The sequence below is a fragment of the Protopterus annectens genome, chromosome 6.part0 (genome assembly GCF_019279795.1).
Source record: "Protopterus annectens isolate FY-2018-M chromosome 6.part0, PAN1.0, whole genome shotgun sequence".
Lineage (NCBI taxonomy): Eukaryota > Metazoa > Chordata > Ceratodontiformes > Protopteridae > Protopterus > Protopterus annectens.
The window spans coordinates 1,832,625,781-1,832,637,373 of NC_056737.1; the positions used below are offsets into that span (position 1 = coordinate 1,832,625,781).

The window sequence follows — 11,593 nt, forward strand, 5'->3', positions numbered from 1 at the left end:
AGATCTTCAGGATGCATACTATCACTTCAAAGTGAAGTGGCAGTCGGGAAGATATCTGCATTTCCAGCTGGTAGTCAGTCATTGCCAGTTCAGAGCACTGCCCTTTGCCCTCACCACAACCGACAGGGTGTTAACCAAATGCACGGTGGTGGTAGCAGCTCACCTGAGACTGCCAGTAGTGTTTCCATACCTTGACGGCTAGCTCCTTATTACTCCATAAAGGCATATACTTCGACAGGTAAGGGACTACTTGCTCCAGTTGTGTCTTCATCTAGGCATCACAGTCAATTGGAGCAAGTCTAAACTCACTCCCATACAGAATCTGGAGTTCATAGGTGCTCATCTAAACATGGTCATACAGATAGCTTCTCTTCCACCTACATGTATTCAGACACTCAGACCCCAGGTCACAAAAGTGATCTCACACATGCCTCTGCCAGCACAACTAATCTCACAAGCCTTGGGGTCCATGGCAGCAGCTATCACCCTAGTTCCTTTAGCAAGGTTTCATATGCAGATTCTGTAATGGACTCTATTGGTACAGTGGTCTATTCTTCAGCAGCCTTTATCCTCCCCTGTCAAGATCACTCAGTCTTGCAAAAAAATACCAAAAAATATCTTCTTTGGTGGCTTCAGTAAGACAAAGTTTCTCAAGGCTGTCCATTTATTCTTTCCTTACCCACAGCCGTGGTGACCATGGATGCCTCCCAGCTGAAGTGGGAGTGGGGCACTACTTGGGAAGTATGGTCAAAGGTATGTGGCCCACAGAAGAGGCCAAGACACATATCCGTGTCCTGGAAATGAGAGCAGTCCCCCTAGCATTGTATGCCCTTCAAGACGCTGTTCAATCTGGGATAATTGCTGTTCAGATGGACAATTTGTCTGTACTCTGGTACATCAACAAACGGGGAAACCCACTATGTCAAGATATGAGAGTGTGGCAATAGGTGATGTCTTCTTCTGCTTTCTAATAGCAATGCACATAACAGGGAAAACTAGTGTGATTGCAGACAAACTAAGCAGGTCCATTCTAATGCCTCATGAGTGGTTTCTCATTGTCAAGGTGTTGGAGAAGATTTTCAGTCAATGGGGTCAGTGTCCTGTGACCTTTTTGCCACTCCCCTCAACAACAAGTGCAGCAGGTACTTTGCTATGATTCCTCCAAAGGGGGAATCACCAATAGATGCCCTAGTCCATGATTGGTCCTCTGGTCTTCTCTGTGCTTACACCCCATTACCTCTCATCCCCAAATGTCTACAGAAGGGCATACTAGTTGAAGAGCACAGTTATCATCATTGCACCTTTTTGGCCTAGTCAAATTGGTTCCCTTCCTCTGGCCTCATATTTTACATCTGCCTGGATACTGGATCTCAATGCAGATCTGTCTTACCCAGCAGGTATGACAAATCCGGACTTAACCAGCCTCATACTAACTGCATGGTTTCTCCAGTTCCACTGATTACTAGACGTTCCAGGTTCTCCTGCCTGGTTAATCTTATTCTGTTATCTTCTCAAAAAAGCTTCTACTAGAAAGATTTACAAAAGAAAATGGAAGAGATTTGTGTTCTGGGCCATTAAGTGGGATCTGGATCCTTTTTTTCTGTCCCTGTACCAGCTGTATTTAATTTTTTAACTTTAATTTTCAATGAAGGTGCTAACTTTTCTACTATTAAAGGTCCAGTTGGCTGCCATATCAAACTTCCTTGTGGGTGAAAATAATTCTGCCTTAGCTTCTTTTAAATTATCAGTGCTTTTCTCAAAGGAACTTTTTCTTATTTAGACCTCCAATAAAGGATCCTATTCCTTGGGATTAATCTGTTTTGCTTCAAGCTGTGACCCAAGACACCTTTGAACCAGCAGCCAGGTCAGATCTCAAGTTTTTGTCCTGGAAACTATTTTTCTACTCACTATTATATCAGCTAGACAAGTATCTGAACTCCAGGATTTATCGTCTAAACCTCCTTACCTAGTTTTCCACAAAGATAGGGTTTCTGTACAGACCAACCCATCTTTTTGTCTAAGGTAGCTGCTGAATCTAATATCAACCAATTCATTAACCTCCTGACTTTCTTTCCAAGTTTTTCAAACATGGGAGTGTACACGCTCCATCTTTTGGATGTACATAGACAAACTTCAGTTTTATCTCAGTAGAACCGAGGATTTCAGGAAGACTAACCAGTTATTTATATTTTTCTCACCTAGAAAATTGGGCATGCCAGTTTCTAAAGTTACTGCGGCCAAATGGTTAACTGATTGTATCTCCTGTGTCTGTAATAAAAGAGGATTGTCCTTGCAGAAGACTCCAAGAGCTCTTTCCACAAAGTTTATGGCTGTATCCTCAGCTTTTTGGTCAAGAGCTTTCATATATGACATTTGTGCAGCTGCCTCTTGGTCCAGTGTTCATGCCTTTATTACTTACTTACAAATTGGATTTGGTTTCTAGGAACAGAACTGCTTTTGGCAGTACTCCAGAATATCATTCCATGAGGACCACCCAAGGTTCATCTACCTGGGGTATCTGTCCCATCAGTTGAGGAATGAATGAAAATGACAACATCAGATAAAAAAATGTATGTACTCACCATAATGTTATGTCTGTGTTGTCCATTTTCATTCTTCCTCAACTTCCTGCCCTCCTAACCCACTTCCCTTTGCTCCTGGAGAGGCCTAGGACTAACACCTTGGGATTTGTTATTCCTTGTTTGAGCTCCACCTCCTTTTCTTATTCTGTGCCTTCTTGCATTATCTTAAAATATTGTCCATTGACTCCTGTGGGCAGCAAACTTAATCTGAGGTATGTTAGGCTGGCTGGTTATTATGGGTAAAGGGAGGTGCTCTAGAGTTTGGATCTGAGGATCTGGAAAAAGCAGCCATGTCAGATCTGAGTCAGATCTAAGACCCATCAGTTGAAGAAGGATGAAAGTGGGCAACACAGATGTAACTTTATTGTGAGTAGATAACTTTTTTTTTTTACTTCCATGTTGTCTTAACAGTAGTAGTTTCCCCTCCCTCCCTTTATCCTCCTATTATTATTGGTTGGTTGGAGTTATTTTGTTTAATGTTGCTATGTATGGGGTTTTAAGTTAGGATTTATGTCATTTTTGCCCTGATGCCATGTTGAAGTTGAATGACTCAGGGATTATTGTGTGACTGGTGAGATATGTGGTCGAATTATATGGATCCTGGGTAGATAATAAGCAATAAGATAGAAAAAGGTTATAGTAGCAAATAAGGTAGTTATGAGTTGTTTTGTTTAATGTTGCTGTATTGGAGTTTTTTAAGTTAGAATTTGTCATTTTTGTCCTTATGCCATATTCCAGTTGAATGACTCCATGATTGTTGTGTGACTGTTGAGATATGTGGTTGTGATTGTATGGATCCTAAACAGATCATAAGCCATAAGACAGAAAAAAGTCAGAGTAGCAAATAAGGTAGTTGGGAACCACTGTGCATTTGGTGGCTGCTTGCGGTGCACAATTGTCTTTTCCAGGAAAGTTTTTTTTTTCTGTTGCTTCCAATGATGTCAGCAGGGAGTGGCCTGTATTTATATGCTGCATTTATGAACTAGCATAGGAATTTGGATGCTATGTCTGTCCTGCAAATGTGCTGATTTACTTTATTTTATTTTATTTTATTTATTTAACATTTATTAACTAAGTTAGTCCAACTGGGCAGCAGCTCTTTTTCAGCGGAGGCCCGATGAGAAAAGATCAAAGATGTTCTTCGTGTTTCACTGTTGCAGTCATTACATATGGGGTAATCTGCTGGCAGGTTGCCCTCAGTCAGCCTGAATATCAAAGTCTTGGGTCCTGCGTCGGTTGCTGTCTCATCTTCCATGATGTCAGATCGTCAGGGGTATAAAACATGCAGCCAAAGCCATTTTATTCAGTCTTTCTTGCCGCGTGGTGCCCGAAGCAGAAACAGTTCGCAAGTGCAGGTCGGCCGACTCCTGAAATTTTCACATTCGAGTTTCAGAACCAAAGTCTTCAACTAAAGCTAAGTACCCCGTTGGGGAAACTTTTTCTTGCTTCTTACCAATGTCAGTAAAAGTTAATAATTGCATTACTTTTGGGAAGCAAATACCTCATAAGGATTTTCATTTGTACTGTATTCCTTGCCTAGGCCCAGATCATAACATGTCTTGCTGTCAGTTTTGTGCTAGATTTAACCAACGCACTGTTGAGCGTCTGTATATTTTTGCTTCAAAATATTTTGGATCCAGATTTAATTACCCCGAAATGTCGTCGGTTAGCAATCTGACTACTGGAGTTCACAAAAAACGCAAAGAAAAAGACAGAGACAGACCATCGAGGTCCAAAACCAACAACAAAGCTTCTCTTAAGCCAGTCGCCAGTTCGCCGGTACTCAGTGAGGCGCTTTCGCAACCCCTGATACCTGCTACTTTTGAGTCGCAGGCCTCTACTGAGACCCACGCAGAGTCCGGTATGCTGCGAGATTTTCAGAGTATTGAACCCGCGGATGTCTCTCCCTTGGATGGGTCTGGAGCCGCTGAGCAGACACTGGCTTCTCAGGGTGTTTTCAGGCCTCAACATTTTTATATAAAACCGACGCCAGCTTCAAAAACAAGATCAAAAACATCTTCTAAGTCTAAAAAAATGACGCATGAACCACGTGCTCAGGCCTCTTTGCCTAAAAAACAGATGATCAAAATGGCTGAGGACTTAATTACCTTGATCAGGGGTTCCCAACCCACCCCCCACCCCACCCCGCTAAGAGGCCTAGACAAGACACTGATTATGAATCTTCAGGTCAGGTTTTCATTTCTTTTGATTCCTCTTCTGATCAGGAATTTTCTATTCCACCCTATGTGGATTCAGATGCAGAAGAATCCATCCTGTCTGCATCTCCTTTGGAGGAGTATTCTTTTGGAGAAACCTTGCATACTTTAAGGGAACATTTTCATTGGGAGAGTCAGGATTTCTCTGAATCAAAAAAGCGGCTTAGGGATTTCCTTCTTCTTCCTCAGCATAGGCCTTTGGCAATACCTCCTGTATTAGACATTGTTGATGATGTGTTTTTGGAATCGAGCATGGCTCCTGATTCCCTACCTCCGGCTCCTAGTAAGCCAGACAGATATTACAGGGTTCCTGACTCCCACAAATTTTTATTCAAAAATCTTGCTGTTGATCCTGAGACTATCTCACTGGGTCCCAAAGGTGTAAAGGCCTCTACAGCCAAAATTACCCACTCTGATAGAGATTCCAGGGTGCTGGATAGACGAGCAAAGAAGGTTTATACGTCTGCAACCTTGGCAGTCAGGGCCTTAAACTGCCAGTTTCATATGCTTAAATATCAACAGCATGTTATGGGCTTATTGAAACAGAAAATGATGTTGATTTCTGATTGTGTGGAAAATAAAGAATTACAGGAATTAGTGCATGCAGCAGAACAGCTTGGAAAGCATACTTTGCAATGTGGTTTTGATTCCTTGGAGGCCTCTTGCAGGGCCGCAGTTACTGGATCTGTGATTAGAAGGCATGCCTGGCTCAAGGAGCAAAATCTGCCTGATCATGTTAAAGCTAAATTGTTGGATGCCCCTTTACAGCATGATACTCTGTTTGGTAATAAGGCAGAAGAGGTTTTAAAGAAAATGGAAGACAAAGCTAAATCTATGCAAACTGTAAAAATTTCTTACAAGTGCAGCCACCCAGGTACAGTAGGCACTGGCCTACTAAAAATTAGTCCTGTCCTGTGTCCAACAGAGCCTCTCAAGGCAAATCCAGGCGCTCAAAAGGCTCTAGATACCAATCACAGGGTTCTTACAGGTCAATGCAATGGGGTGCCTCCACCTCCAAGTCTGGAGGAAACAAAGCACAACCCTACAGTAAGCAGTCTCAATGACTTCCCTCTACCTTCACCAAGCACTTATCTTTTGGCAGCCCCCTTGGGGGAGAAATGAGCACTTCATGCTCAAAATTGGCAGTTAATTACCCAGGACAAATGGGTATTAAACATAGTATCCCAGGGGTACAGATTTCCTTTCCATACTTTGCCAATTCCAAACGGTTGGCCAGATCTGCCACAAAATCAATGGGCAGAGGCTCAGAAACAAGTTACGTCCCTCATGGATATGGGGGCTATTCAGCCAGTACCAGAACAGGAAAAAGGACACGTTTTTTATTCAAGACTTTTCCTGGTACGCAGAAAAGACCATGCCTGGCGTCCAATACTGGACTTATCAATTTTGAACACGTACCTAGACATTCCAAAATTTAAAATGCTGACTTTGCAACAGCTACTGCCTGTGCTGGGCAGGAACGCTTGGTTAGTGACTCTAGACTTAATAGAGGCATACCTGCATATCCCAATAAGGGAATCATGCAGAAGATACCTCCGCTTCAAGGCAGGTTTTTTGCATTACCAATTCTCTGCACTGCGCTTTGGCTTATTTACTGCACCCAGGGTCTTTACAAAGTGCCTGGCACCAGTAATTGCATTTTGCAGACAAAGAAGCTTACAAATTTATCCTTACCTGGACGACTGTCTCATTCAAGCAGAGAACAAGGACATTCTTCTTCAACATCTGGCATTTGTAAAAAGGCTTCTAACATGCCTAGGGTACACAATAAATGAAAATAAATCCCAACTGGTACCCCCTCAAATAATTACATTCCTGGGTGCAAGCTTGAATACAACTGCCCAGATGGCTTACCTTACGCCAGACAAACAAAGGCAACTGACAACATGCTTCAAACAGATGGCAACAAAAACCCAGTTATCTGCAAGACATATTCTGCAGGCTTTAGGGTTCATGGCATCCTGCATTCTACTAATCCCATATGCAAGACTGTATATGAGGAAACTTCAATGGTACCTAAAAGGTTTATGGAGTCAGCATTGTCACAGTCTGAAAACAATGATTCCTCTCATTCCCTGCCTACAACAGGAGTTTCTTTGGTGGGCAGAGACATGTCACCAAAACAAGGGACTGTCATTCACTCTACCCCCTGCCACCCAAACCTTAACTACAGATGGGCCCACCTGGCGGGGAGATGCATTCAGGGCATATGGAGCCCAAAACAAATGTATCTGCATATCAACCAGAAAGAGATGCTAGCTGTTCAGAATGCTCTGACAGCCTTCAAGGACTTACTTCATCCAGGACAACTACTGATAAAGACGGACAACACCACGGTTATGTGGTACATAAACAAGCAGGGGGGTACATATTCCTACCCCCTTTGCAGACTAGCCATGGCATTGTGGAACACAGCTTTGACTTACCAAGTACATTTTCAAGCTCAATTCCTGCCAGGATAACAAAACACTCTGGCAGACGACCTAAGCAGAAATCTTATGGACCCGCACAAGTGGAAACTGGATCCACAAATCTTCAGCATGGTAACACAGAAGTGGGGGAGCCCAGACATAGATCTATTTGCTTCTCCCCAAAATTATCAACTGGACAAATTTTGCACAAGGACTTATCACAGACAAGCATGGAAAGTGGACGCCCTATCCTTCAGGTGGACAAACCTATCAGTCTGTGCCTTTCCCCCTCTGCTTCTTCTCTCTAAGGTCTTACTAAAAGTCAGACAGGAAAAACCAAAAATGATCCTGATTGCTCCGGACTGGCCTCGCCAGCACTGGTACCCAATTCTAAGGAATATGTCTCAACTCCCTCCTTGGTACTTGCCTCATATACCTCATCTACTGTCTCAGCAGAACAATCAAATTGTACACACTCACCTCCAAGCTCTGAACCTTGCAGCATGGTTGATCATTTAATTATTCAAACAACACTTCTCAGTAAATCTGTGATGGATGTAATTTTGGAAGCCAGAAGGCCTAGTACTAGAAAATCTTATGCTGATAAATGGAAGAGATGCTATGCTTGGAACCAAGCACAAGGAACGGACACAGCAAAACCAAATATCCCTCAGATTTTACAATAGTTGACTGAAATGCTTAACAAGGGCCTATCTTTTTCTTCAATAAAAATCCAAGCCTCTGCCATCTCGGCACATTACAACATGGAGCCTCCCCTCTTTTCTTATCCTCTGCTAAGACAGTATCTTAGAGGGGCCAAAAATTTAAGGCCTCCCAGAAGATCACCAACTCCTGCATGGGACCTCTATTTTGTGCTGGAAAAACTCACCCTGCCTCCTTTTGAACCAGCAGCTACTGTGGATTTAAAATTTTTATCTTGGAAAACAGCTTTCCTCTTTGCAATCACTTCAGCAAGAAGGGTTTCAGAGCTACAGGCTCTCATGGCTGTGGAGCCTTTTACTACATTTTACCCGGCCAGAGTGTCCCTCAAGACCAATCCTTCCTTTATGCCTAAGGTGGTATCCAGTATGGCTCTTAACCAAACAATTCACCTGCCAGCATTTTGCCCAAATCCGCAGAACAAGGGGGAACGGATTCTGCATTCATTGGGCGTACACAGACAACTAAGATTCTACTTAAACAGGACCATATCTCTAAGAAAGTCTGAGCAACTACTGGTGGCATTTGCTTCAGGATCAGAGGGGAAGACTATATCAAAGCAGACTATTTCTAAGTGGATAAGCCACTTCATTCATTTCTGCTACTTGCACCATGGTAAACCTGCACCCAATGGAATCAGGTCACATTCCACCAGGACTGCCTCTACCTCAGCAGCCTTTCTCAGAGGAGTTCCAACCAAAGACATTCTAGAAGCTGCTACTTGAAGCTCTGCTCATACCTTCACAAAGCATTATCATTTGCCTCTCTTCTCCAAATCCAGGGCAGGGTTTGCCACTGCAGTTCTGCAGGGCCTCATAGCCGCTGCTAATGCTATTTAGTTCCATCCTCCCATCCATAGCTTTGGGACTCTGCCCAAATGTAATGACTGCAACAGTGAAACATGAAGAACAAAGAACACTTACCATAAATGTGGATGTTCAAGTGTATTCTCACCTGCCATCCCCCTTTTCTATAACTTATCCTTCCTTCACTATATTCTACAGCCTTTGTGGTGTATTTGCTTTTAGATGAAGGTAAAGTTTATGTTGCTAAAAGTGCATTTACATATAGTGCTGTTTTTATATATATATATATATATATATATATATATATATATTTTTTTTTGCTCCCCATTTGGGGGGGCACCTGACATCTGGCGCAAGAAAAACTGAATATGTTTTATACCCTTGACGACCTGACGTCATGGAAGAGGAGACAGCAACCGATGCAGGACCTAAGACTTTGATATTCAGGCCGACTGAGGGCAACCTGCCAGCAGATTACCCCAAATGTAATGACTGCAACAGTGAATACACTCGAACATCTACATTTATGGTAAGTGTACACAACTGTACTTTTTACATATAGCAAAAGTAATCTAATGACAGATTAAGCTAATGTTTTAGAGTAAACAGAAAAAAAGCGAGAACACGACCAATGACTTTTAATACACATTAGTGTTCAAATATATGTAGGCTTTGGAGACTTCTGTCCAAAATATCTAAATTGGAACTTTACCTATACCTTATTTTTTCTGCCACTGCCTCTAGACATTTGACTTGCAGCTTAGGCAGCCAGTTAGTAACTGGAAGTGGTGCCTACTGATAGAAAAATCAGAAGCCAGCTTGCAAGCCCGTGTTTACCACGTGTTAGGACTGCAGAGCAGAAATAAAGTCCAACTTCTACTGTTAAGTTCATTTTCTTACATAGCTCTGTTTAATATGCTGTTAAAAAGATTCTAGACATCTAATACCGATGATTGATTACTAGGACATAGCATATAATTTTTCTTTGATTTGTCATTTGCAGGTGGTATCTGGAGGAGTTGCAAGCAATCAGTATATCAGGAAAGTTTTGCAGGTTGTAGCCAATGCCACCAAGTCTTCCCTGCTGTGTCCTCCTCCTCATCTCTGCACTGATAATGGTGTAATGATAGCATGGTGAGAAAATGTATCCAGCCAGAAAATAATTCAGCATAATCATTTAATGTCAATACAGAAACCTGATTCTATTTTTTTGTACAATGTTGTTGTTTGCACCACAAGTGCTCAAATGGAGTATGGTGAGCAGTTTTATTTTATTTTTTATTTTATAACTCTAGGAACTTATCACATCACTGCATCTCCCTCCACTCACTGCAATGGCTCGAGCTCCCCAACGGTCTGAACCTCCTTAAACTCACCACTGCCCACAAGCTCATATTTAACCGATCCTCCTGTCCCTCTCTGTCCACCTCCTTAACCCCCTATATTCCTAATCACTCACTTAGGTCAGAAAATCAGAACCTGCTCAAAATCTACAAACCTTTACAGCCACCTGGACACTCTCTGCCATTCTGCTCCTTAACTAAACTATGAAACTCTCTTCCTCCCTCCCTTAGAAATACTCATAACCATTCAACTTTAAATCCCTCCTCCATTCCTACCTGTCTTCAAAGTGGGAAGGCCCTTGCTCCTTCCCCACATAGGGCCCTCCTATATCAAAACCCACTTTCTAACTCTGTGCATCATCTTTGCACTCATATAATTTGCCCTCCTACTCCTCCTTAACCTTCAGATTTTGTTTATAGTTTATTTCCAACAATTTTTCATCCTCAAATGTAATTCACTGTTAATGACCTTTAGACTGCTCTTTTACTAGATATTTTACTACTATTATTGGGGAATGTAAAATTTCAGTTGTAATTCACTATTAATGACACTCAGACTATACAGTTGCTAGATTTTATTATTATTGTAGAATATAGAAATGTTTTACTTTAAAATGCTGCATAAAGCTGTATGACTTCTTTGCTTTGTATATGCTAATATGTTTGTCATTGTTACTGGAGCTTTTCTCCCCGTCCTCCACTGAAAATGGGCTCTTCTTAGGCCCAGCTGACTTCCCCAGCCTTCAAACCGAAATAAATAAAACCACAATTACCTCCATACCGTCATGCACCCACTTCAAAACTTTACTAAAAGCGCACCTAAAAACATGCTGGCTATGCCCTTGCAACTCCCACTCTAATATCACCCTCCCCATCCAACCACTACCTTTCTTTCCACTCCACTAACTACCTTGATTATACCAAGCTCAGATGCTCATAAGCTAGTACTTATTATACAGCAGGAACTTCTTCTTGTAACATTTGTTAATGTCTGTTATGTACTTCACAGATAAAGATTCTAGTTGTCTACTGGTGTACTATGTTCTTCATCTGTAAATATGTTGTAAGCAATTGCTATGTAAATTGTTAATCGCTATGTAATCCAATGCAACTACTGTCTGTTTATTTTAACTGTGGAGCTTTTCTCACCGGGCCTCCGCTGAAAATGGACCTACGTCCAGTCGGACACTCCCGGTCAACAAATATAAATAAATAAAATAAAATAAATACATTATTTATTTATTTTTTTGTTCTTTAAGGAAACAAAACGTCAAAAGCTGTGCAAAAAATGGTAACAGGTTCTGCATCACAGCTTTAAAATCTGTGATCTGAGGTTCAATTCTGAATTTCAGTTAGTGTTTTTGTGGAGTGAACATGTCCTTTCTCAGTCTGCAGTGGCTTTTCTCTTGATATGCCAGTTATCTTCTTTTTAAACATGGTGGTTAAACTGTGTGTGTGTGTGTGTGTGTGTGTGTGTGTGTGTGTGTGTGTGTG

At 41.8% G+C, this 11,593-nt stretch overlaps 1 protein-coding gene across 1 annotated transcript in view; it reads left to right on the forward strand.

Moving 5' to 3' along the window:
- The window catches only part of OSGEPL1 (O-sialoglycoprotein endopeptidase like 1), a 556,821-nt gene that overhangs the window by 438,760 nt on the left and 106,468 nt on the right, over window positions 1-11,593 (forward strand). Inside the window, exon 6 of the mRNA XM_044075183.1 lies at window positions 9,760-9,890. Within this exon, the coding sequence (XP_043931118.1) occupies window positions 9,760-9,890 (131 nt within the window). The remainder of the gene's footprint in view (window positions 1-9,759; window positions 9,891-11,593) is intronic.